Source organism: Buteo buteo, chromosome 23 (genome assembly GCF_964188355.1).
Source record: "Buteo buteo chromosome 23, bButBut1.hap1.1, whole genome shotgun sequence".
NCBI classification, from domain to species: domain Eukaryota; kingdom Metazoa; phylum Chordata; class Aves; order Accipitriformes; family Accipitridae; genus Buteo; species Buteo buteo.
In genome coordinates, this window is record NC_134193.1 from 5,073,797 (window position 1) to 5,098,904 (window position 25,108).

The 25,108-nt window shown below is 50.5% G+C and overlaps 2 protein-coding genes across 11 annotated transcripts in view; one reads left to right on the forward strand and one right to left on the reverse strand.

Moving 5' to 3' along the window:
* ANKS1A (ankyrin repeat and sterile alpha motif domain containing 1A) overlaps window positions 1-17,480 on the forward strand; it is a 112,178-nt gene extending 94,698 nt beyond the window's left edge. For 6 of the 10 annotated variants that reach the window (XM_075055234.1, XM_075055239.1, XM_075055240.1 and 3 more), the window contains 10 exons: window positions 1,899-1,997; window positions 2,398-2,550; window positions 2,720-2,827; window positions 5,589-5,753; window positions 6,133-6,258; window positions 6,471-6,542; window positions 6,987-7,073; window positions 7,443-7,580; window positions 8,298-8,468; window positions 9,739-16,052. In XM_075055234.1, the coding sequence (XP_074911335.1) occupies window positions 1,899-1,997; window positions 2,398-2,550; window positions 2,720-2,827; window positions 5,589-5,753; window positions 6,133-6,258; window positions 6,471-6,542; window positions 6,987-7,073; window positions 7,443-7,580; window positions 8,298-8,468; window positions 9,739-9,858 (1,239 nt within the window). In that variant the 3' untranslated portion in view covers window positions 9,859-16,052. Of the gene's footprint in view, window positions 1-1,898; window positions 1,998-2,397; window positions 2,551-2,719; window positions 2,828-5,588; window positions 5,754-6,132; window positions 6,259-6,470; window positions 6,543-6,986; window positions 7,074-7,442; window positions 7,581-8,297; window positions 8,469-9,738; window positions 16,053-17,314 lie in introns of those variants that run through there. The other 4 variants (XR_012654102.1, XM_075055236.1, XM_075055235.1 and 1 more) reach the window with 4 other exon arrangements.
* On the reverse strand, window positions 16,048-24,245 carry TCP11 (t-complex 11). The gene is made up of 9 exons (XM_075055244.1): window positions 24,089-24,245; window positions 23,556-23,688; window positions 22,729-22,849; window positions 21,777-21,997; window positions 21,259-21,395; window positions 20,340-20,560; window positions 19,844-20,028; window positions 19,218-19,381; window positions 16,048-17,611 (listed from the first exon to the last, which is right to left on the reverse strand). The coding sequence occupies exons 1-9, from the start codon at window positions 24,189-24,191 to the stop codon at window positions 17,373-17,375; spliced, it is 1,524 nt and encodes a 507-aa protein (XP_074911345.1). The 5' UTR covers window positions 24,192-24,245; the 3' UTR covers window positions 16,048-17,372.
* Window positions 24,246-25,108: the final 863 nt, after the last annotated feature.

Genomic DNA, 25,108 nt, shown 5'->3' on the forward strand with positions numbered 1-25,108 from the left:
GAGACAAATGCTTTCGTACTGCAGCTGTCTGCTCCAGATCTGCAGTCTCGGTCCCCCCATGGCCTGCCAGGAATTGAGGGCGTCGGGCATCCCTGCCTGCCAAGGGAGGACGGAGGCAGAGGAGCCTCGGTGCTGTGGGTGCTGGCGGTCACAGAGTGTCTACAGTGCCCTGCGTCCCTGCCACACGCTGCTTTAACTTGCCACTGTCATTTGCTAAATTATTGTTTCTCTGCAGTTTGGCCTCTGAGGGCAGCTCTCCCAGCGACTTGGGCATCTCTTACCTGTAGCGTTAATTTTGTCTTTCTCTGAACACTTATCTCTGCGGTGAGGGGAAGAGCAGCTCTCGGGGGCAAAGAGCCGTGTGGCATCCTACCCAGCGGTTATCACACCAGGCCATGGAAGTGGTGGGAGCGATGCTGCCTGGGCTTGGTGCTGTCGTAGGCCAGGCACAAACCAAGCAAGTCGGGAGCAACGCGGATGCTGGCATTGCCGGGAGTGAGCCGGCCGGTGTTTGGCTGCAGGACTGGTATCTGGCTCCATGAAATGCACCCGGTGACTCTCATAAAGCCATCACCAAAGGGAAGCTCTCCCTGTGGGCTGCCCTGGCTGCTAATAGGCCTGTGTGCTTGTCCAGGAGCATGTGAGAGTGGAAGGGGCAGTGGGAAGGGCTGTTCCTCCTTTTCTGCCCTTGCAGGAGGCAGCGTTGTCCCTGTGGGGTCACGCTCAGGTGGGTCGGCTGCTCAGAGAGCAGCTCACCGCTTTCACGTTTGGCTGTTGTATTTAAAGCAGGTAGTACTTAAGAAAACATAAGTGCTGAAATACTGCAGAAAGTGTGGAGCAGGAAGGAATATAAAATATTTGCTGCCCTTTGAAGAGGATACTTGGCCGTCTTCCCCTTGTCTTTCCCTCCTGAAGTCCTGGCCGTTCAGCCCGCTGTTCCCGCAGCCTGCATGCCCCTGCAGCAGCATATTGCCCAACAGCCAATTTTAATTAGGTTTCTCTTATAAAACCAAAATGTGGAACAGCGAAGCGCTGTCAGCTCAGACCTTCAGCTGTGACTCTCCTGAGAGCAGAGGGAGGCAGGTCCAGGGAGGGGGGGGATCCGGGCTCGAGCCGAAGCCCTCGGTCAAACAGCAGCGTGGCTCTTCCAGCCACAGGGAGATGTGCTTGGGCTTCCCGCTGAGCTCTCCCCAGGTACGAGGGGCAGGGAAGCAGGTTGTGATGGAGGCTCTTAAGAGAGGGGTAAAGTCAGTGTGCTCTGCATGTGTCCACTCGTGCTCTGCAGGGGGAAGGGTGGGCAGCAAATGGGCTTTAACAGAGCGGTGTGCGGCGATTGGAACACCTCTGCCGGAGTCGGGTGGGCTGCCTCCTTGCCCGGGGGACGGAGGATAAATGTGACCTTCGCCAGGTTGCCTGCTCTCCCGGAAAGAAATTCAGATTTCTCTGTGGCTGTGGAGGGAAGCTGAGCAGAGCCGAGTGCCCCTTCTCAGGCACCACACATGGAGGGGGGCTGAGCTTTACCTGGGCGTTGTTACGCAGAGCTTAGAGCATCTGTGCATCAAGCAGGAAGGTTGCTGTAAGCGATGGCCTGAAATCTAACAGCTGGAAGAGGATGCTGCAGAGCGGGCTGTGGGAGGGAGGGAATGGCAGCGCTCTGCCCCACCGATGCGATGTGTGCCGCAGCCCCTTTCGTGTCAGCCCTCTCTGTATCCGGGGTTGGTACGTGGGGCAAAGCTGTCCTCCTTGGGAGCCTTCCTCCTCCTCCTCCTCCTCCTGCTGTGGGGCCGTGCTGGGAGGTGAGGTCAGGCGGGTGCTGTAACGTGCACGATCTCTGCTCCCACACCTGATGTGGCTTCTGTTGCCCTCTGCTCCCATGTCGCTCCTTCCTGTCCCCACAGGGCTGTAATGTCATGGAAGACCAGGACCTTCGGGACATCGGGATCAGCGATCCGCAGCACCGTCGGAAGCTCCTCCAGGCTGCTCGCTCCCTCCCAAAGGTCAGCACCAACACCCGTCATGTAAAGTAGGGACAGGGCGTTGACCAGCTCAGCTCTAAAAGCAGAGAAGACAAAAGCCAGTCCCTGTGACTCTAGCCACATCCTTGTGACCCAAAGAGGGATCACAGGGGCTGAGGGAAGGGTTTTGGGAATAGCAGGGAGGAGGAGTATGTTGGTCCACCAGGCTATGTGGATGGGATGACACTGTGCTGGGGAGAGGGTGGCTGTCCTTCCTGCCAGTATTGATCCTACATGCATTCCCTGTTTATACAGTGATTTTTTTTTACCTTAAAGCTGCTAGTGGACATGATACTGGCCTTTAAATTGATTTTAACTGATGCTGTATGCCTTGGGATCCCAGCCCCCTGGGGCTTTTAACCCCTTTCTTGTGCTTTTACAGTTGAAACCCCTGGGCTGTGATGGGAACAGCCAGCCTTCAGTTCCCGCATGGCTTGACTCTTTGGGGCTGCAGGATTACATTCAGTCCTTCCTCTCGAGTGGCTACAGCTCTATTGACACTGTGAAAAACCTTTGGGAGCTTGAAATAGTAAATGTGAGTATTGCCTTTCTCTTGCCACAGTAGTGACATCCTGCCCATGTTCCCTCTGGGGCTGTGACTTGCAGGGAGTCATGTTAAATGGGAACAGCACTGCTCAAAGAGGGGAAGCTTTGCTTCATGCTGAGGGCAGGAAAGGCTACAATGACTGTGATCTCTCCTGCAGGTGTTGAAAGTGAATCTGCTCGGCCATCGGAAGAGGATCATCGCCTCCCTGGCAGACAGACCGTATGAGGAGCCACCGGCAAAGCCGCCGCGGTTCTCGCAGCTGAGAGTGAGTCACTGTTTGTGTTCCCTGCCTGGGTGATATGTCTGTGTGGAGCGTGCTCGGCAGTGGCCAGGGTGCTTTCTTCTGCCCTGGCTCTCCTTCACTTTCCTCCCTTTCTTTCAAAGAGCTAAACCCGGGTCTGTCAGGAATAATTGTCCCCGTTCTGATTAGTAGCTATCACCTCTGGGGGACTCAGATCTGTAGAGGATGTTTACTGAGAAGCTCAGGTCCTGGATGGGTATCCAGGCTCAGAGAAGGAGGCACGTTCAGCCTTACTTTGCTGCTTTCATGCAGGGGATGTTCTGCCTAGCAAAATCAATAAAAAAGGGGGAAAAAAAAACCCTTACAATGTCAATATTTAAGTTAAAACTCCTTTGAAGGTAAGTATTGAGAGTAGTAAGCATAGAGAGTGATCTTTGAAAATTGCATTGCTCTTTAAAAGGAGAGGGTAAAACCTAAATGGCTTGTTTCTTATTAAAACAAATCGATTTGACCTGGAAGCTTGGGTTACTCCTGGTTCTCAGATACCTGGTGGTTTGAGAAGAAAGTTCTTGAAGCATTGAGGCAACTGCACATCTGGCTGTGCGGAGGAGGGAGTGTTTTGTGTTAAATAGTTCCCATGGATGCACCTTGGCTGCTGCCGGAGATGGTGCAGAGCCCAATACTCCCACTCTGAGCATCATCAAGCAGAACTTGGGAAACGTAACAGCCAGGCTGGCTCTGACTTGGCCAGAGCACCTGGAGCACTTGGGCAGAGTAAAAACAAATTACACATTTGATGTTGTGCTGTACAAATTCTGCTATGGCTGGGCCCCTCACCAGCAAACATCACCATTTGTTTGGACAGACATGCTCTAGCTGAAGTGTCGGACAAGTTTACCAACTCTTAGCTTTCTTCTTTGCGGGTCAAACTCCCTCTTCCATGTGCAAAACAAAGCTGAAGTGTGCGAACAAGTCAGTGCTGGAAGAAATCTTAACGTGGCCATTTGTATCCATTCAGCTTTTCACCTTATCAATTTCAGTGACCCAAAGGGCAAATACTCGCACAGGCATGGCCCTGCTATTGAAATAAGCATGAGAAGATAATATTCAGCCCTTGCAGGTCAAATTCTGGATGGCTGCCCCATGGGAAATGTCAGGCAGCTCTTTCGGATCAGGTGCCTCCATGCAAGGTGGGTGCCTGCACTGAATGGGTAGCAGGGCACTACTCCTGCCTCTGTGCTCTGCATGAAGGGGAATACTGAGCTGACTTTCTTCCCCTTGTTTCCTGGCCAGATTCAAGGCCGACTTCCTGCAGGCAGGAGTGTGACATGGCTCAGCTGGTGAGATGGGATGCAGCTGGGACCTGGTATTTTGATTGTGCCGGTTGGGAGTCAGATCTGTCTCCCTAGGCCGGCTGGGCTTCTCTAGAGCTCTTGCTCTCGCTGCCAAATAGCACTCAACGTGATTTGCAGAGGTTGATTTTTTGCTGCGGGAGTGGGAGCCTTTGGATGTCAGGCCCTTCGTTATCGGGGTTGGCTGGGAGGGGAGCTGTCACGTTCGCCGTTCTTCCTGAAAACTGACATTTGAGAGCTGAGTTTGGCAAAACCCATTGAACTTGGAGCTAACCTGTGAGCTCGGGAGTGGGGCGGCATGCCACAGAGGGCAAGTGTCTCGTGCTGCTTCTTCCCAGTGTTTGCAGATCAGCTTCCTGGAGCAGGAATTGGGAGTGATTGGAGTTTCCCCATCCCAAACATCTGGTCCTTGCCCTGCTGCAGAGCTCTTCCCTTTTGCCTTGGATTCCCAAGGCTTTTCAACCAAAACAGTCTTATCTGAAGCAAGTTGGGCTCCTGTGCCCTGCTTTGCTCACACTGGATTTTTTAGGAACTGGGGTTCGGGTGCAAAAAGAGAAGGTTCACACTGGTACTGTACTTGAAGAGCGTGCTCAGGAGCCGGGAGGGGGCCATGTACAAACCCCACACCTTTCCCCTGCTGCTCAACCACCCCCGTTTCAGACAACAAAAACCTGGACGGGCAGCAGCCAGCTGAGGATCTGCACTTCTCTGAAATGTCCTCTTGAGATCGATGAGACTAAAGGCGGGATTGTTGGTGGGGGGGAGAGGAGTCCTTTGGTGCGGCATCAACTGATTGATATGCTGGACGGGGAGGCTGTGTAAGAGAATGGGCCATTTGCAGCATTTCCTGGTGCTACAGCTGGTGCGATCCAGCGCCTGGCTCCGGCGTGGGGAGCGGAAGGACGTCAATGGCAAATTAAGCAAGTCCGTTGAATAGGACTAATGCGTGTTGCAGCTGTGAGCTTCCCGCATTGTCTGCTGGGCCGCTTGGCACGTACAGGCAGTGAATCTTGCCTGCAGTAAGAGCCAGGCTGTCAGGCATCTGGGCTGATCTCTTGCTGGGCTCCCAGGGCTTTTCTCCTGGGGTGGCTGATCATCAGTGGCTTTGAGTGCTTTGCTTAGTGCTTTAGTGGGGTCTGCTCCTCTATAAACACCCTGCCCGCAGCTCAGCATGTCTCCTGCCCTCCTGGGATGAGCTCACAGGGGGCAGAGGCATGCTCGGCAGAAAGGGCTGTATACCTGCCTGAAACCATCCTGGAGCAAATCAGGGGTATCGTGCAGAAAATAAATGGTGTGATTGATGATGCTGAGGCAGAGGCCCATTAACTCTGCTCGTTGCACCTTTTGTGTTGGACACTGTAAAGGGGAGCGAGGGGTGGGCACGTCTGCAGCACAGGCTGACCAGGACGGTTCGTGGTGTCTGCTTGTTTCAGTGCCAGGACTTGATGTCCCAGACATCGTCGCCCCTGAGCCAGAACGACTCCTGCACGGGCAGATCTGCCGATCTCCTGCTGCCCTCCGGGGACACTGGGAAGAGGCAACATGACCGTGGCACCGAGGTTGCTCCCTACTCCAGAGCTGAGCGCTACAAAGCACAGGTCAGTGGGTGCTTCTGTGTGTCCTGGGGGCCCCGCTGCACAGCTTAGTGCAGGCTCCCCCCTCTCTGGAGCCAGCGAGGAGTTAGGGCGATGCATGGAGAGACAGGGAGCTGGTCAGGCGCAGCTTTGCACGCTGTTGCTGGCTCAAGCATTAGAGCCAGCAGCTCATTTATGCCTCAGTCTCACCTTGAAAGTGGGTGACTCGCAATTCCATGAGTGCTGGCACCTTCACCCGCAGCATGCTGCCTCCTCCCAGCCCCTGTGGGGTTTTGGCCATTGCGAACCTCAATTCTGTCAACCCGAAGAACCCTCCTGGGATCCGTGTTTTAATCCATATTGGCCCTGTTGTGGCGTCACATCCATGTTTCTTCCCTTCCAGGAGGACCGTCGGGAGTCAAAGCTGACCCTGCGCCCCCCCAGCCTGGCTGCCCCATACGCCCCAGTCCAAAACTGGCAGCACCAGCCAGAGAAGCTCATCTTCGAGTCCTGCGGGTACGAGGCCAATGTAAGTGGCTTTTGGCTTGTGGGGGTGGCAAGGACGAGGAGGCTCTGGGGTCAGGTTGTTGTGTGTGGGGTTGTCAACGCTTCCTGCTCTTCCCTGGGTGACCTGTCCCTCGCCAGCCATGGCTGCTGGCCACTCACGGGGCCATGGCATTGCCTTGGGTTTGCCAGGGTTTCCTGCGTGAAGCCTTTACCATCTCTCCCTCTTCCAAACAGTACTTGGGCTCCATGTTGATCAAAGACCTTCGAGGGACAGAGTCTACGCAGGATGCCTGTGCCAAGATGAGGGTATGGAAGCCACAGGGACAGGGGGGGTTTGCCCACAGCCTGTGGTGGATGATGTGGAGAAGGGAATGGGGAGGTCTTAGTGAAGCTGTGGTTAGCCAAACCCTGCAGGCTGCCGTTGTGCAGAGCAAGGGCCCAGGCTACTTAACAGGCTGTGCCACTGTCGCTGGTGAACTGCCCCTCTCCAGCGTTTTTCCCCATAGTTGGAAGGTCTGTGCAGTGAGAGAATGGGCGTTCTCCCTGGGAAAGGGGTGCTGGGTTTGCTTCAGGTCCCCATTCCTTCCCCTCTGCTTCCACCAAGAGCAGGCTTTCCTCCTCCTGGTCCAAGACCCCCAAAGCCTGCCGTTGCGGGGCAGTGGCCTGGAGGTCTCTGGGGTGGGCTGGGGCAGTGGTGAAGGAGGGAGCATTTATTCACAACTAGTCACTTGAATGTTCTTGTTTCTGAAGAAATCCACAGAGCACATGAAGAAGATCCCGACCATAATACTGTCCATCACGTACAAGGGGGTGAAGTTCATCGATGCCTCTAACAAGGTGAGCTTCAGATGCCTCGAAGTTGGTGTCCGGAGGGACAAGACCTGCAGTCCCACCTGCCTGGGGGGCTGCAAGTTACAGTTAGTGGCTACAGAAGCCGCTGAGGAGCTGCTAGGGCTATGGGAGAGCACCAAGGTGGTGATGGTTACCTGAATGCCAAAGGCTTGGCAGTCTGGCTGCTTGTGGACCGTGTTGCCATTTATTCCTACCATGGGAGGGAGCTAGGACTGGTCTGGCTGGGAGACTCCTCCTCCCTGCCAGTACCTGTTTCGCTCCCTGCCCCCAGTACATGCTTGCCACAACCACCATTTGCTGGGTGTATTTGCCATCCCCAGAAGGGTGACGGGTGCTTGTGGTTGACCCCGGCAGAATGTCATTGCTGAGCACGAGATCCGGAACATCTCCTGCGCTGCTCAGGACCCCGAGGATCTCTGCACGTTCGCCTACATCACCAAGGACCTGCAGACCAGCCACCACTACTGCCATGTCTTCAGCACCGTGGATGTGGTGAGTGGGTTATCACATCTTGTCTCACAGCACGCTGTAGTCCTTTGCAGTCCACTTGTTTCATTGTTCAGCTTTATTGGCGAGTCATAGACCAGGATCTGGTCTGTTCTAGGACTCTCTTACCAGTTTCTACCATAAAATATTCCTTTCAGAGTCCTGGCTCAAAATGCTCTTACTTTGGAGCTCTGTCGACAAAGAGAATATTTGTCTGGCTTCATTACTGCAGTCTCCAGTGCTGAATAAAGCAGGGCAGGAGTTTTTCCCTCCTGGGGAATATGCTGTGAACAAAACCCTAATACACTCAATTATGTTGAGTGTAATAGGCTGATTTAACAGCCTTTTAATTCACCGAGAGTGGAAGCATAACTTGCTTTTATTCTTGGGCAGAATCAGCTGTACAAGATGTTTTGGCTTTTTCTCTTTACAATGCAAAACGCTGCTAAACCGCGATGCTTGCGGGGCTGTAGCAGGCTCGCAGGTGGTCCCACCAGCCGAGGCTATGCAAGCGTGGAGGCAGCTCACTGCCAGCTCCCCCGCAGGGCAGGAGCTCAGCGGCTTTGCCAGGGATACGGCAGGATGCGACCTGCTAACGGAAAGGTGGTGGGCTCTGCCGAGGTCTGCATCTCCAGAACAAGCTGTTGAGCGCATGGACTCTGCACAGGGCAAGGTAGCTTGTATGCACCTAATGACTTTGTGTTTTCTGTGTTCTCTCCGAAGAACCTGACTTACGAGATCATCCTTACGTTGGGGCAGGCATTTGAGGTTGCCTACCAGCTGGCCCTTCAAGCCCAGAGAGCAAAGCCTCTGGGTGCTGGAGCAGGAGAAATGATTGAAACAAAATCTTCCAAACCGGTGCCTAAACCGCGAGCCGGCATGAGGAAATCTGCAGTACGTATGCGCGAGCCGGGTGCGATCTGCATGGTCTGAGCTGGGATTTCTCTTGGGCACCACATGCTTAAACCTCCCCCTTGGTGGTGGGGGGAGCCCAGATGCAGACAAGGTGCCTGTAGCTGATATTGTAGTGTCCGTGGCTCTGCTGGCAGTCCTGCTGCAGGGTTAGGCCTTCCCCTGGTAGGATGAGGGCAAGCAGAAGTGGAAATAGCCCGGGTGGGATGGGGCTTAAGTGCCCTGCTGGGTCCAGCACAGCTTCCACGTGCAAACCCTGCAGAGCCGCAGTAAGATCTGTAGGTTACCTGCGGTTTGCAGTACAGGAGTGCCCCTGTAGCCAAAACCAGCCAAGACTGGAGCTGCTGAGGAGCAGGGACTGCTGCATAAGCCATTGCCTTCCTTTAATGTCTCCTTTTGTCTGTGTTCTGCTTGCTCCCCCCGCTCAGGTGCCGCTCCCTCCCGACACTCGCTGTTGTTACTGTCACACCTGTACAACACACCGCCCCTCCTACCTGCCGCTGCAGTCTGTTAGTCCCGGAGCTAAGGTCTTTACCCTTCTTCCTGCCATCTTCCATTACGAACTGACTCGGGCTGCCCCAGCTGCCACCGGCCCGCCTGCCTCCCCGCTTCCCGCGTCTCCTGCTGTGGTCCCGTGTCCTGCCTCGCTGCTGTCTTCCCTCCCCGCTCGTTCCAGGGCCGTGCCATGGGCTCAGATGAACCCCAGGGATAAACGCTCATGTCCGCCCCCGCTGATGTAGAGTGGCAGCTCTCAACTAACCGCGTTGCTCTTTCTGGTGTTGTTAACCTTCCTGTAGGATCCTGATTTAGGAGGACAAGATGAAAGAGCCATGCTTGGTCAGGAGAGTAAATCACGTGGGAGCTCACCTGCCAGGAGCTGTCTCCCTCTCTCTTCCTCTGCCTCTTTTTTTGTTTTTTGGTTGTTTTTTTTTTTTATAGTGCCATCTTTATAGCGCTCAATTTTTCATGCTTGTTTGTGAGATGAAGCGAAGCTGTCGCTAATGGTAATAGGGGCTTGCAGGCCTAACGCAGGAAGTCATCTCAGGGTGCTGGGTTGAGACTGACGTGGCTAGACATGTTCTGGCTGTGAAGGACTCGAATGCCTCCCCAGCGAGAGCTGCTTCCCTGCACATGTGCACGTTTTTGGGATGGGCGTTAGGCAGAGCAGCAGTGTCTCCGTGCTTTGAATCCCCACTTGTTCTATCCTGGAAGCATGGGTGACTAACATGCCCTTTCTCTCCTTATTTTCTAGCTGGAGCCCCCTGAAGTGGACCAAGATTCCCAGTCTCATGCCAGTGTCTCCTGGGTCGTGGACCCCAAACAGGACTCCAAGCGGACCCTCAGCACTAAGTATGAGACCACTATCTTCTAAAGCAAACACACCCCGTGTCCACCTAGTCTAACCGTGCCTTTGCGATCTGATCTGTCTGCTGTTCTAAACTCCCTCTTCCTCCAGCTGCTCGCACTGAGCCCCGCGTAGGCACTACGTCAAAGGCAGCAGCACTTAGGAGACTGTAGACTTAAACGGCTTTTGTACCTGATCACTACTGAACACTGTGAATTCTCCTTACTCGGAAACAAGGGTAACACGCTGTTAGATATCTGTGAGGTGGGAGGTGCAGAGGGATGCAGGCTGGGGGGAATCAGAGATGTGGATCCAGGAAGCCGCCTGCCGTTTTCACGTCTTTCCCCTCGCTCTGGCACTGTGAATCCCTGGGGGAACGTGACACTCCCCAGGCCTTTTTTTCTATTTCACCTTCTTATCCTTGGACTGATGGAGACCTCTTGTCTCTGCAGTGCACGCACTCCCTCCTCCTAGATCCTCTTCTTCCCGACTGAGCCACGGCTGTGTACTGTTCCAGTGAACTCACCCCTCTTCTTACCTGCCATTCGAATCGACACTAACCACTGTGATGCTGTCTGCAAATAACACACATTCACTAGATTTCCTCACGGGGACCCTTGCCCACAATCTCTCCCCTCAAAGCCTGGAGCAGAAAACCTGCTCCGACAGGAGCACCGGTTTGGGCCGGGTGTGATCGTTCCCACTGTGAGCTCTGTCCCCTCTCAGAGACAAGGTGCGGTTTTAGTTGCATGCATTTCAGTCCCTTGTAGGATTCCCCCCCCCCCCCATAGTCCTTCTGTTTACACTCACCAGACTTCTCGTGAGCTTTGGGTGTAGTTCTCACTTGGCAGATTGTAAAGAGGTTAAGCTTTTAAAGGCACATGTTGTTAGCCCCGTGTTGGGAAGGAAAGGTTTTTGAGAGGGGCTGGTTACTGCGCTGTTAGAGGTCTGATAAAGCAGACGGAGCTCTGCTGTGTTCAGCAGGCTTACCGCAGTTGTACTTTTTTTGCTGAAGGGAGAAATGTGATTGAAATCAGTCTGCTGCCGATCCCAAAGCTTGTTTTCAGTCTACAAACCATTGCGTGATGAGGGCTATAGGGATCTTGAAACATCTGTCGCTTTCCATCCTTGAGAGTGAGGATTTCACTGAGAGATGGCCCTGCAATGGGCACCTCTGCCTTTTCTGGCTGTTTCTCAAATGCGCATGTTTTTCCTCTGGGAAAATGTCCCCATTTCTGTGTATCTCAGTAGAAGCAGCTTTTAACTCCAGAGTATGACTGGGAATCGTTTGCGTGAGACCGCAGGGCACTTGGCACAGGTTGGAGCAGAGCTGGGACAGGTCTAGGAATGCCGTACGGCAGTTCACAACCCAGTGAAAGCCCCTATGAGTCGGCCATGGCCCTACCCCTGGTTCCTTCGCTTGCGTTTGCAAAGCTCACTGAGATGAAACTGAGGAGGATCTGATGAATAACAGCACTGGGAGGCAGGACTCCTGCCCTGGTGCTGCTTCTCCCTGACTTGCTGTGCGTCCCAGCGACTTCGCCTCTCTTTACCTCAGTTTCCCCGTATACAGGATGGGGACGTACTCACCTACCTCTCGGGGGTGTAAGGCTCGCTCTGTTTGCAGAGCAGTTTTAAGACCCTTTAGTGAAAGGCACTGCGACTTCCACACCGTGGCAGCAAACCCCTGATGCTCAGCCTCGCTCTCCTGACAGATGAAGTACTTAACTCGCCCAAACGGCCTAATAGCAAAGCTGCATCTTGGACCCCGACCAGCTCCTCGCAGGCAGCGGCTGTCGCACCTTTCCCAGGGAGAGGGCTGAGCAGATGGAGCAGCGGGAGAGGGGGCTGCAGCCGTGCGGTAGTTGGGCTGCACAAAACTCACTGATGTGCACCTTGAGGTGAATGTGAACTCACCGTGGGTTTTGCATCTTGGCAAAATCCCCTCGCAGCCCAGTTTTGGAGAGGTGGTTGTGACGGTGGGTCTGTTAGAGAGCTGCGAAGGAAGGTGGACGGCAGCTACCCACTCACCTCTGTGTGACGTGTCTGGGTGGACATCTTAGACATAAATGGGGAAGAGGGTGCCTTCGGATCTCTGGTGAAGCTCCATTTCCAAAACAGGTTTTAGGATTTACCCTGAATCTCCTTTCGTGATCACCAGTTGGCATCACTGGGGAGAGGTCAGAACAGCAGCCCTGGCTTATTTGCACCTGGTATTTAGGGGCTGGAAGAAGCTTGTCCGAGTTTTGCTGGGGCTTTAGAGCTGTTGCCTCAAAGCTTCTGTTCCCCCAGACTTGTGGTGAAATCTGATGTTTCAAAATCTTTATTCAGCCCTTTCTCAGGAATGAGTTTCATCTCCCAAGTCACATGTGGCGTGATGGCACTGAGCGGCAAACTGACTTCAAAATAAGGGCCAGGCTGGTAAGAACCCAAGTGAGAGGACTGAAAGGATTGTGTTAAAGCAAAAAAAAAAAAAAAAACCAAACAAAAAAAACCCCGGACGTTCAGTCTAGTACATGTATTTCATATGCCATGGAGCCTTTTAACATAGAGCCAGCGCTCTGCCTACTCTGCCTAAAGAAGGGCTGCAGTGCCATCCTGCCAGGCAAAGCGTTGTGGACAGCAGAATATTACTGTGTCTGAGGTGCTCCAAGAGGTTGGGTTTGGGTTTGATCAGCATCTTTCCAAGCTGTAAGAGTGCCCTGAGGGTTTCTATATCCTTCAAAGAGAAACTGAATTAACAGTAGCAGTGGTAGTGCAGTTTCTGTGTGTAAGTATTCACGGTGCAGTTGCCCACACGTACGCCTGACTTTTAGAGGGTCTGAGCTCATGCATCTCCCCCTGCTTTCAGCTTGGCAGAGTAGATTCTTCAGGACCTCCTATAAAACCGGGTCACTAGAGCATGTGCCTTTCTAAGGGTGACCGTCCAAACCCAGCTGGGATCACAGGCAGCCCTACCTAAACTACAGAGCTTCCGCTGTGTGTCCATAACCCTCACGGTTGTGTCTCATCTCCTGGCCGTATGCCTCATCTTTCCCAGCACTTGTTTTTGTATGACTCGGAAATCATTCATTCCATTATCTTCCTTTCTGTTTGCCTCTGAAAAGCTGATCTCCGGGCAGCTGTCTCCTACCACGGAAATGTAGTAACGGGGCAGAGACCTAAGAAGCAGTGGCCTGCTGACACGAAGATCATCTCCATCTGGCACTGGTGTCTGCCTCGGAGTGGGTGCATGGCTGCTCAGTGAGGGCTCCCAAAGCAGAGGGGGGAAAGGGATCCCAGCCACCAGCTGAGAAAAGCAGCTCTCTCCATTTCTAGCAAAGGAAAGTTGAGACTTCCGAGGCTGAGAGCGATGTCACCTTTTCTAGTTTGAGACAAACGTCTTTCGACCCGTTTCTTTTTAAACGTGCAAAATGATACAGAGCAAATCCAGTTCATGGTTTAAATGTAGCACTGCGTTTTTTTGGTAAGGAAAAAAAAATATATATCCTTATTTACTGAGAATCCACGCAGTCCGCAAGGAGTACAATAGAAAGTCTTAGCAGTGGGAGTGGTGTGTGCATCTCTTAACGGTACTTAAATTTGCTTCAATTCTGGGTGAACAGTAGAGAACGCCAAATTCTTGGAAATAACTTCCTCCAGTGTGAGAAGCCTTGCAGGGTAAGTCTGCATCCTTCGTTTTCAAAGCTACTCCACGCTTTTATAGCAAATGGAAATAACTTAAGGAAAAGAGTCTGCAAAGGATCTTTCACCCCAGAGTGGTTGTGGCCAAGTATTACCGATGGTACAAAGCTTGCTTCCCTGACAGAGAACTGTTGCATTGCAATACTTGACATTTCTATGGCAAGGACACAATTTCTTCCCATTTAGGCACTGACTACCTGGAGACGACTCCCTTCTCCAGCCTCTTGTGCACCTGTCTTGTTTTTAAACGCAGTTATGCCCTGAAGGGTTGGGGGTTTTTTTTAAGTATATTCAATTGTGATTTAGCACTTTTTTGATACTAGCTCATTATTTAATTAGTGCGACAGTTTCAGAAGATGAACAAATAAGGAGTTAAATTTTGGGCATTACACTGAAACAGTCCATACCTGAGGATAAATCGTATCAACCTGAGGATGGCTTGGCCCCGTCTAAGTCGGATATCCCCAAATACCACCATCTCGAAGGTGCTGTGTGCTTACTTTTCTTGCAGATTACCAGAGTGTTTAACAGTAGTTTTGGCTGTGACTGATGTGTTTTCACAGTACTGTTCCCCTCAAGGGAGAGATGTTAAAATGGTTGTGATTTTAATTCTTCAGATGCAAAAATGTAGCGCAGCACGTTTGTTATTATCTCGACAGGCATTGTAATGGTTGGGGATGTGGTACCCTGCTGCTTTACTAGAATGATATGCCCAAATAATTCCTGTTTAACTCCAGTTGCTGCTGTATGTCAGGATTTCATTTAGTCTCTCTAGCCAGTAAGGCTGGGAGAGAAGTGAACCGTAATCCCAAGGGCATAGACCTGTAAATGATTAGGAGGGGGAAGTGGAGATATTTTTTTTTTAAGTTGATGAATTTAGAAAACCTAACATTCCTTGTTCTGCATATGTTGCAATTCATACTGGTGTAAGTGTAAATATTTGGTGTGTTGGCAACAAGTCTTTTTGGAGAGATTGCAAATTGAACCTCTGCTTGGGAGGAGGGACACCTTTCTTTTTGATGCAATGAGCTTTTTGAAGGTTGGCTTGGAGGTGATGTGGTGATGAAGACTCCAATCTTCAGGGGACTGGGCTTGGTGACCCTGGTGGTCCTTTCCAGTCCTGCGTGTAAACCTATGGTTGTCTTTAGTGATCCAACAGTTCTTTAGCCAGATACTCTCTTTCTCACTTCATAGGCAAAGCAGTTGTTTTGGCAGTGCATCTCCCCTTTTATTTTGATGGATTTTCTCAAGGTACTTGCGTGCTGGAGCCTGATCCCGGACCGTGCCCATCGCTGACTCCCAGTAATCTGTTAGCCCATCCATTGCACAGTATTGTGGCTTTTCCTCTCTACAGGGTTTTGTGGTAGCTGGAGGAAAGTCCTCTAAATTTCTGGTGCTGAATATGACTTTGAATCAAAACACATCTGCTGTATTACCTGCCTGGGAAAAGGCGGTGCTGCCCTGGGCCTTGTTCCCCTTTTTAAGGACAGATTGTATTTTACAGACTTCGGTTTGTGCATGGCATGAGTCCAGGCAAAGAACTCAAGATAGGTAAACTAAGATGCAGAGTAGTCTTTTTTTTATATAGGAGGGGATGATTATTTTTTTTCCAGAATTTAAGCTGCTTTATCCTTTTTAATTTTGTATTTACAAAAAAAAAAAAAAAAAAGCTAATCTTAGCAGTTCAGCTGTCTTTGAACTTGCTTTGGGATTGTTCTTTTTAGAAGAAATGATGCAACTTTTGCAGGGTACATGCCTGTCCCCCTCCCAGGGAGGAGATACAGCACCTTCCAGGATGTACCTCCAGTGAGAATTTTGTACCTTCCTGAGGCTGCTGAGACACAGACCAGATGCCAAATAGTCCCTCCGAACCCCTCCAGTTCTGGGTGCAGCTGAAGTGGAGTCAATGGCTTTAACGCTCCTTCCGCCCCACTTCAGAAGTTTCTAGCAGCAGACTTTCCCCTGGCTTTCTTCTGCTCACATCATTTCTGTGCAATCAGATCTTTTAGAGCAAGCACAGTGTTTGCAGCACTGTCTTGTTGCAAAAAGTCTCCCTTTTATGTCTCATATTGGCATTACTTACTGCTTTTTTTTTTTTTCTCCCCCAGAAGAAAGTAACTGTGCTGCTCTTGCAAAGTCCATCTAGCTCAAAAATTTTTCTTACCCATGGAAGAATAACCTGAGATTCCCTAACAGGGCAGAGAACAGTCAAGTTCAGTTTGCAATGTAGACATTTTTGCTAATTGTGATGTACGGCAGTGGGACTGATTTGTAATACAAATGTTATTTAATCTGTCTGTATTTTGATACTTGAATTTCCTTTTATTTCCTGTATATACAATTGTTAATCTGTTCAAATTTGTCTGAATTTTAAACATCTTGTGGTACCAAACATAACCAATCTGTGCAACAACATAGACTGACCTCACTACAACAAGGCGAGATTGTAAATATTCCTGGGCTTCCAGCAGTCGTTTTGTTGTTTTCATAATTGTACAACTTAGAACAGACTGAATTAATAAACAAACTTAGACACACATTTGTCCCGTTGTCGCTGTGACCTCAGTGTTACATCGAAGCCTCCTGCTCATCTGTGTTAAAGCAATGCTGTTCTCGTCCTCATCTAACAGACCTGACCTGCAAAGGTTAAGAGAAAAGGGGTGAGAAAAGGGCGGGAGCTGGGGGGTGTTGAATTAGCTCAGTCGAGCACTGCACCTGCTTTGTAAATCCAAGGAACAAGAAAACATCAGAGGGTTGCGCAGAGATGACGTGCTGCAGTTGTGGAAGCAGGGCACAGGATGCCGATAAAGCTGGGAGCAGTCCCGCTGCAGTTCTTCGGTAGCGGAATCAGGGGTTTGTGCTGTCCCGAGGCGTGTAGAAGGGAGAGCACTCGCTGCTGAGTAGTCATTTTGGTTGAAGATGCTGCTCTTGCAGTTAGTCATAACGACCGCAAATATTGAATATTATGATTTTGTGACAAACTAATTTATGCATAAAACCACAGCCACATGTCTAAAGGTAGACCTACCTATAGCACGATGGTCTCCAACTGCTTTGTGTATGCTCTCCACATGATGGTGAGAAAAGCTCATTTTTAGCCCCGTTAATGTACCTCTGCAAGGATTGTTCCGTTGGGGACTGTCAGAACCTTAATTTACTCATGATTAATACTAAAATCGCTTTTCTGCAGCACGGCAGCAACTGATTCATGTAACAACTGTAAGAGTTTGGGCAGCCACTGTATATAGTATTTACCCAGCAAAGATTTTTGGCTTTCCAAGAAGTAGGACGTTTTCATTATGTAAAATTAGAGCAAGAAATCCAGACACTTAAATACAGGTTAAAGATCAGGTTTTCATGTCAGGTAAAGTATGTCTGATGTAAAATACTAAATACACTGGGGATTGCTAAACTTATACCATATGTTCCATTTCTAATAATTCAGTAAGTCAGGTTTTCAAGCTAACATTGAAATATATTGAGCCGTTTTAATGATTTTAAATACCATGTGGCTTTATCAAATGCAAACAGCGTCCCTGGGCTGTGACTAACGTTTCAGCAAAGTAGGTTACAGGCCCATGGCAGAATTAACGCCTTGAATTAAAAAAAGCCTAAGCTTCACTGCAGTTTTATAAGCTCCACATCCCATTGCCTTCCCCACCAAATCATGGCAGTTTTGGGGGGGGGGGAAAAAGCCACTACCTTTTGTAGTTGAGAGGTTTATTCAGATACTGACATGCAAAGAGTCACTTCCCAGTAGCAATGCTGGCCTCGGTGGATTTGTCTGATTGATTTTTAGAAGCTGATGCATGATATGAGAAACTGTTCCACCCCTGCCTGGTATGTGGTGAAGATGATCAGAAAGAATCCATCCCTGTGTCCGAGTCTGGTTCTGCGTCTGGAAGAAGCACCTTCTTGAGAATTCCTGAGTAGTAAGGTGCAAACAGCTGCCTGTTGTGCTGGATCACGCTTCCAAACCTGTGCCCAACTTCCAACAGCTCTTCCTGAATGGTATCAAGGCCCTTTGGGAAATCTTTTTGAGAATTCAGTCCATCAGGGGAAATGAAAAGGCTGAGGAAGGAATGAATCCGCTGCTCTGTAGGGAGCAAAAGTATGAAAACAAAAAAATAAATCAACAATCAACCTTGCACAGAAAGCTAGTTTTGAGACAAAGCCTTCCTCACACAGTCAAGAGCAGATCTGAAGACAGCCACGTCATGGCAGGATGCTGTGGACAAGTGATGCTCTGGATGGATTCAGGGACACAGTGGATAACTAGTCCTCTTCCAAACACTATGCAGATGAAACAGTACCCAGCACAGGAACCAAGGTGAAACTGTGACACAAGGAGAGCACCCAAGTATCAGGTGTACTTGCCTTGTTCTCACTTTGTCCTGGGTAGCTGCTTCTAATGATGGCTATTGCTGAGGTATTGGGCTGAAGGACTTAAGAGTGGTCAAATCTAATGTTAGAGTGGAGCAGGTCAACAGTAAAGATTTTTTTTCACCCACTCTTGAGAGTTTTTGTACTGCCTTGAAGTGTCAAGCATCTTAGAAGCATAATGGAATACAGAGCTTGAGAGCCCAGGATTTATCTTGCCTGCCACAGCAGCATTTTGAAATTGAAAGCATTCAGGAAGACTCTCTGAGGAACACAGAGCTGAGATTCGACTACCCGGCTGCTTCAGATGTTCTTGCACTTGAAGTGAGTATGTGGAAAATGTTGATAGTGGCCAAGAGTGCAGGCAAGACACAGGTTCGATTTTTAGACACAGAGCGGGGGAAGGCTGTCTAGTTCTGCAGCTTCTAATGCCACACCATCAGTGAGTCACTGCCATCACACACTGCCCAGCCTGTAGTTTATTGAGGTTTGGTTTAGGCTGTTAATTCAGCCTTCTGAATTGCATCAAAACAAAATAGCCTGTTCTGACATGGAAAGAATAAACCCAAATAAACAGTGTGGTGGAGTCTGCACAGGCTGGGAAAGATACTTAACTAGATGAAGCAGTGGGCAGGAAGAGCCTCACCTTATTTTCATAGCTGATACAAGCTAGTCTTCCATGTGGAAATAATCCTTCCTGTAGCGTACCCGCTGCCTGTGGCACTGCAATCTGATGCGGAGTTAGCGTTCAGAGTACTAATAAAAGGTCAAAACAACCAGCTCTTACCCAAACCATTTGAATAAATATTTTGATGGAGCAGCATTGTTGGGCAGCTGGTTAGCTGAATACCAAGCAATGCACTGCCTAGGGATAAATATTATTTAAAGATCTAAGCATGGTGCTTTACTATAGCCAGTGATTAAGCTCTCACTCTACATCCTAGCCTGAAGATTGCAACACTACCTAGGAACAGACCTTGCACTTGGGCCTGGTTAGTTTTTAGCAAGGATGGGAGGCTTTAAGAGATTTTTCAAAGCAATTGCTGTTTGCAAGTGTTTCACAGTTAAATAGGAAAATCAAGGCAGTTTTGAAACCTAGCTTCCCGACCCTCCTCTCCTGTGCAGACTAGGTGAAGCGGCCAGGCACTGAACTTGGCTCCCACCCTCAAGCAGTAGTTCTGCTCAATGCAGGGAGTTTGTTTTGCTAGTACCAATCCTAGACCTATCCTGCATCCTCCAGCATCATTAGCCTCAACCTAAGTTGTGGCCTACGAGTGCAAAGTGGCTTCAAGGTCCAGTTAGAGATAAGCTCAGAGACTCACCAATGACGTGCCGGACTGCATTGCCCTTGTCCGCGATGCTTTTTATCTGGCCTTTCAGGGAAGCACACTTGTCAGTGGTGAAAGCAGGGTAACCCAGCTGTGAGAGAGTCCTGCTGACTTCCTGGAGCACTTGGTCGCCAACATCTTCTAAAGCTTCTTCACACCTAAATCATACAAAAGTACATGCGCTCTGGCCACAACTCGCATTGGTTTGGGAAGGGCTCTTGCAGGCACAGAGCAAGGAGGGAAGTCTCCCCACGTGCCCGTGGAATGTCACCACAGCCAGCTAGCATAGGACAGGCAACGTTAAGCCAGAGCTCTGTGAACTAAGCTTCCCTTCCTGGCTTTTTGGCAAGCAGTAGGCTGCCCTGCAGCTAACTCATGAAACAGTGATCAGCACTACTAAGTATCCCATCTAATCAAGAAGGGACTATTGCTCTAGAGAGTTAACTCCCAGCCAAAAATGCTGGCCAGCTTCCCCCACTCCTTGCAGTAGACCTAGCTGCTATTTGGATCTCAGATCCTCTTCCACTCCTGGGAGAGATTCCTGCTGCTCATCCCACAACCAACCAGTGCCTGCATACTCAGTCTTCTCCTTCTGGAAAAGAAAACTCAAAGTAACCCACCTGGTACAAGACAGCCCTTCCAAGAGGACCTTTGTTACCCGTTTCAGCCTAGCTACAATCCCAGGTGAGCCACATAAGGTGCTTCCACACATGCCACTGGTCACTAGCAGGACTGCAGCTATGATGGTAAGCTGATTCACCTGCGCTTGTACTTCCTGCAGTCGGGCCTGATCCATCAACAGTGTCTGTGAACAGAAACCAAAGCAGCCTGAGGGCATAGAAACAGCAGCTGTGACAGCTCAGCAGATCTCAAGCCATGGAGCAGGGCTGTAACATCCCCATGAAGCCGAGTGGAAGGCAGCTGCCTGGCAGCAGGGAGGTTTAGGTTTGTGAAAAATCCCAATTTGTTTCACATAGGGAAAAAACACATGCAGTGACTCATAGTGTAGAGAGGACAGGGACTCTGGCCAGTTCTTTCTATAGAAGATGCAGAACCAGTACACTTGTTCATTTTGTATATCTTTATGAAAAAGCTGTGTCCAAGCACATCTCCTACCTCAGGGTATTCCTTTTGCCCAGGCTCCCAGCAGAGCAGATTCATGTATCCTCGATTTAGCACGGACCCAAGACTTGGCACAGTTGTGCTACTGCTGGCTGCCCCTGGCAAGTGTGTGGCAGCTGAGCCACTGACTGTGGGGTGGGGTGGCGGCTGCGAAGAGGATGCGGACACTTCTGCTGCTGCTTTACACAGCCACTCTCTTGTGTGATCCAGGCTATCTGCAATGGGGTAACAAAAATGGATGTTTCCAAGAACAGACTGGTCAGGCTAAGTCAGTAAGAAGCTGTTATGCTATACTGCAGGCTGAAGGGGATGTGCGTTTGGAAGGCGAAGGCATTGTGCTGGCTCCTGGAACGGTGAGGAATGGCTTACACCATCACTAACACACAGTATCAAGGTCCTGTTGCCAGGGCACAGGGTTAGGCTGCTGAGACTGGTATCCAGAGAATGTTACGTTGTATAGGGGATTTCAGTCTCCAAGAAGCACCTTTAATGGAGTCTGATGAAGGGGAGAGGCAGCCAGAGAGAAATCCTCTACAGCCTAGCAAAAAAGAGATGTCTACATCAAATGCAGGCTTTCCTCTTTAAATATGCCTCCTAACAACATTTGGCTCGTTCCTCTGAGGACCTCAAAACACTTTAAACTTGTGAGAACTTACAGTTCATCATGAGAGAGCTATTAGCTCTGTCTTATGCATGCAAAAACTGAAGCACACTAACTTCTTTTCTGCAAGGTATGTCAGTGAAGAGCCTTGAGGAAGGGACCCAGGAGAAGTCCAGCTTTTAGAGGCATTTCTCTCATCTGTTACTGAGCACAGGATGAAAGCATCAGCTTTGGCATACTTGGGTTCCCTTTTAGTGCTTTAATAGCTCCTGTAGGAGTAGCAGTTCTCCTCTCCCTTCCCCACTGACTTACTAGGCAGCTTATCCAAGAGTTGCTGGAATTTCTTCTGTTCATACTGGACAATGTGGTCTTGCAAGTGGGTGCGGAGGCTCTGGATGGTAAAATTCAGCATATCCATTTTCATCAGGCCCAACACCCGGAAAATCTCCCTGGGATGAGACACAGTGAACTGAAGGTTTAATGCTGCAGTAAATGCTGTATTTGGTTCCATTTTAAAATGCTGAGAAAGGGGAGTTCAGATCCTCTGATGTGATTCCATTTTCTCACAAAAGGTTGTTTAGTCTAATTGGAGAGGTCCCTAAAAATTACTAGATCCACCAGATTTACTTCACTAAAGACTCTTCCACCATCTAAATTGCAGCTGGGCAACAGGAATATGTCTACACTGAAAAACAATAAGGAAGTTGTAGCCCAGAACGCACAAAAGGGTCCTTGGGCCATAATCCAAGGCAGTTACCTCTTATCACAGTGTTTTATTGTTGAAGGTTTTGCCAGTCTGTGTAGACCAAGGCAGAGTCAGTATCACCCACCTGAGAAGTTGAGTTGGGTCTGTGAGGCTTTGCAACCCTTGTACTTCCTCATCTCGAATGGGCGCGCACAGCCTTGCCATTGTGCCAAGGACGTACGTGGTGAGACTGTGGATGTCCAGAGCGCCATGCTCAGCCTCCTGTCTAATCAACTCCATGTCCAAGGCCTCTTCAATCTGGCTTCGGAGTTGGTTGTGCCATGGCAGCAGCAATGATAGCAGGGCCTGCCCAAAGAAGCAGCAGTCTCTTTTTGTTCCAGGAACTCGACAGTTCTCCAGAGTCGCTCAGCAGCAATCGAGGCTGGCCTTGTATTGAGGCTAACTAGTCAGTACGCAAATTCTGGGGCACACAAGCGCTTTAAGGGAACGCTCAACTCTAATGACTCACTTCAGGATGTCTGGCTGCTGTTTCAAATCTTGCAAAACCTCCTTTGCTGTCATGCATGAAAGAAGGGAGTTATCTGTCTGGAGTCTAATGGGAAGGCATAGACTGAAAAAGCAAACTATACACGGCTTCACGCCCTGCTAAGAACATACATCTTTTAGTGCTAAACCATGTTCTTATTCACTACATTGTACACTTACATAGTAGATACAGCTCCTCATATACCTAAAGAGATGTCTTTGTATAGAGAACTGCAGTTTTTGTTTGGCAGACCCTGCACCAGGAATGGCCTGTGGCTATTACTATAACCAACAGTTCAAACAAAAGCTTTCCATCCTTTTGGTAGATTATGTGTTTTAAAGATCCAGGACCAGAGAATGAGTTTTCTTCTCAGACAGGTTTTAGAAGGTGCAGTTGTGTCATTTGTGTCTCCCTATAAACTACAGGGAGCCTATTTTCTCCTCCCTCTTACGCATGTTCACATAGGAATATTGGATGTAAGGGGCGAGGTAATGATTCAGAGAAGACTAATTCTAAGGTAACTATCTTCTTTGGTTCAGGAACAACTCACCTCTTTTATCTCCTGCAGCAGCTGGATTGCCCAAGTGTAGTCTGGGGGACTAGCAGAGAGCTGTTCCTCCAGGTTGTCCCAGAAGGCTTTGTGCAAGGTCTCCTTCACTCTGTTTTCCAGGCTAAGAAAGAAGAGAGGAAGGGAGGGGTTTTCTGTTAACATCAGACAAAACACAACCTCTTGGCTTTCACTGTGGTTCAGGTCTTTCGACATGTTGTTCTGTTGGTCTTTATTCCCATCTGGCAGCAATGCACCTCACCTTTCTCCAGCTCATGGAAATCTCTCTCAACCTAAATTTCCTATTCTTCTAAAGTGGAACTCCTTCCTTTTAACCCTGTTCATAAAATGCAGCACTTACCCTGCCTTAACTGAGGGGTAAAAAGAACATAGTATTTTTCAAGGAAACTCTCCAAGCCCTCAGAGAAGATCAACAGAATGTTTTTCTAGCTAGTGCTTGTTTTTGCAAAGTCACTTAAACAGATCTTCAGCTAAAACATAGGCACCTCAGAGATCTCCACTGAAAAGTCTGCTTTGTTCATGCTGAAGTCACAGTTTACGCAGCTGAAGCCTCTAAATCTTTCAATATTAGGAGTCATATCTGACACTCATTGTATTTAAGAACTTCTTAGTAAATCATGGAGCAATGAATAAATAAAACAAGCTTCAACTTTTTTTTTTATTTCAGGAGCTATCTTGTTTTCTTGTTACTTCTGCAGTCAGATGCAAACCCACCTCTTTTCCACATTCTCGCGTTTTCTGTAATGTGACAGAGAGAAGCCAAGTCTGAACACACATATATATATATATATATACACACACACACACACCTGTCTGGGGAGAAGCTGGCCGCTTGCAGTTTGAAGTCACTGTTGAGCACAATTTCATGCACAATGGTCAGTTTGGAAATGTCATCGGTTATTTCCTGTAGCTTGTTCATGGAGAGAACTTGTGGAGGGATGGCTGTAGAAAAGCAGAATAAAAGTGAGTAAGGAAAGGAACGCTAACCACAGTCTTGTGAGAGAAGAGGATTTAAAACATTACTGAACAACTTTTAAGTGACAAAGTGAAAACGCGCAGATTTCTTTGTCGACAATACACCTCACTTTCTGTACGTGCAAAGGGACCCTCCTCCTCCTCAACGTCCCCCCCCGCCCAGCGGCGGCCGAAGCCCCGCGGGCCGGTCCCACGGAGCGCGGCTGACACCTAGTGACGAATTAAATATCCAAATCTTAACATTTAACTCCGTTTGAATATCGGCAGCAGGGCTGTGGGAGAAGCCCCGAGGCCCCCACGTACGATGGCCCCCGGCAGGTCACCGCTTCCCCGCTCCGACCCCCCCCCCGCCCCGCCTTCTCCGTACCGGGTGACGGTCCGGAGGCCGGCAGCTTCTCGCCGCCGGACCCACCGTCCTCCCGCGGGGGCTGCTTGTCGCCGGACCGGGCCCGGGGCCGAGGATTGGGCATGGCGGTGCTCCCGCGGGGCGGCCGGGCCCGGGCCGGCGTCTGTCCCCTCACAGAACCGCCGTTAGCCCCGCGGCGCGTGCCGGCCCCGGCCCGCCACACCTTCAAACGGGGCCGAGCCACGGCGCGGCGGGCTGGGGTGGGGGGAAACCGAGCCCGCTGCCGTTGCTTCGGGGGGCGTCCCGCAGCCACCCTTAGGGCGGCTGCGCCTTGCCAGCGCCAGAGAGCCCCGGCGTTCCTCGGGGCGCCGCGCAGAGCCGCCGCCACCCGGGCGCGGCCTCGTTGAAGGAGCCCGGCGGGTGGAGCACCCCTGCACGCTGGCGCCGATGGGCCGCCCCGCAACGGGAACGGCCGCAACGCCGGGGTCCTGTGTCCCCCTCCCTCGCGAATGGAACGCGCCCGGTGCCGTGCCGAGGCGGCGCGGCGGGGCTCTCCCATCGGAGGCGAGGGGGGACGCCGGGTGCGAGGAGAGGGGCGGCAGCCGGGCGAGGCGTCGCTGTGAGGTGTTTCCAGGCGCGGCCGGGGGCGTCGAGGCCGGTCGCCTTTCCCTCTGAGGAAGGGGCTTGCCCGCCATCCCGGGATCTGTCTCTTGGGCGTCTCAGGAAGCCTGGCCTTCCCTACCTGTCCCCTGCCCTTGTAATGCGTTTTACAGGCGGGAGCTGCGAAGGATTTGGGAGACCGTGGTACGCTGAGCGAGGAGGCCGGAGCCGAACAACAGGCGGTCGCTGTACCCGGCTGCCCTTGTTGCCTGGGGAATGGCAGAAGCTCCTCTGTGTCCTGCTGTCCGGGGATCGTTTTCATACCTGAAGCCTGCGAGGGGCTGTGGCTCAGTGCCTGTCAACTGCTGGAGTGTTAAACTCAGACCTGTCAGAGGAAATGAAGTGAAAAAGACGACTCTGCAGAGCTGGAGAGGCTCCAGA

Bases quoted from the DNA above. Each gene is read 5' to 3' on its own strand.
- TCP11 (XM_075055244.1), bottom strand. From the start codon at position 24,191: ATGCCCAATCCTCGGCCCCGGGCCCGGTCCGGCGACAAGCAGCCCCCG. The intron at 21,396-21,776 runs GTGGGTGATACT...GTCTCATCCCAG, and splicing joins GACCCAACTCAACTTCTCAG to GGAGATTTTCCGGGTGTTGG. The intron at 17,612-19,217 runs GTGAGTCTCTGA...TGCTCCCTACAG, and splicing joins TGCAGTCCGGCACGTCATTG to AGCAGCGGATTCATTCCTTC.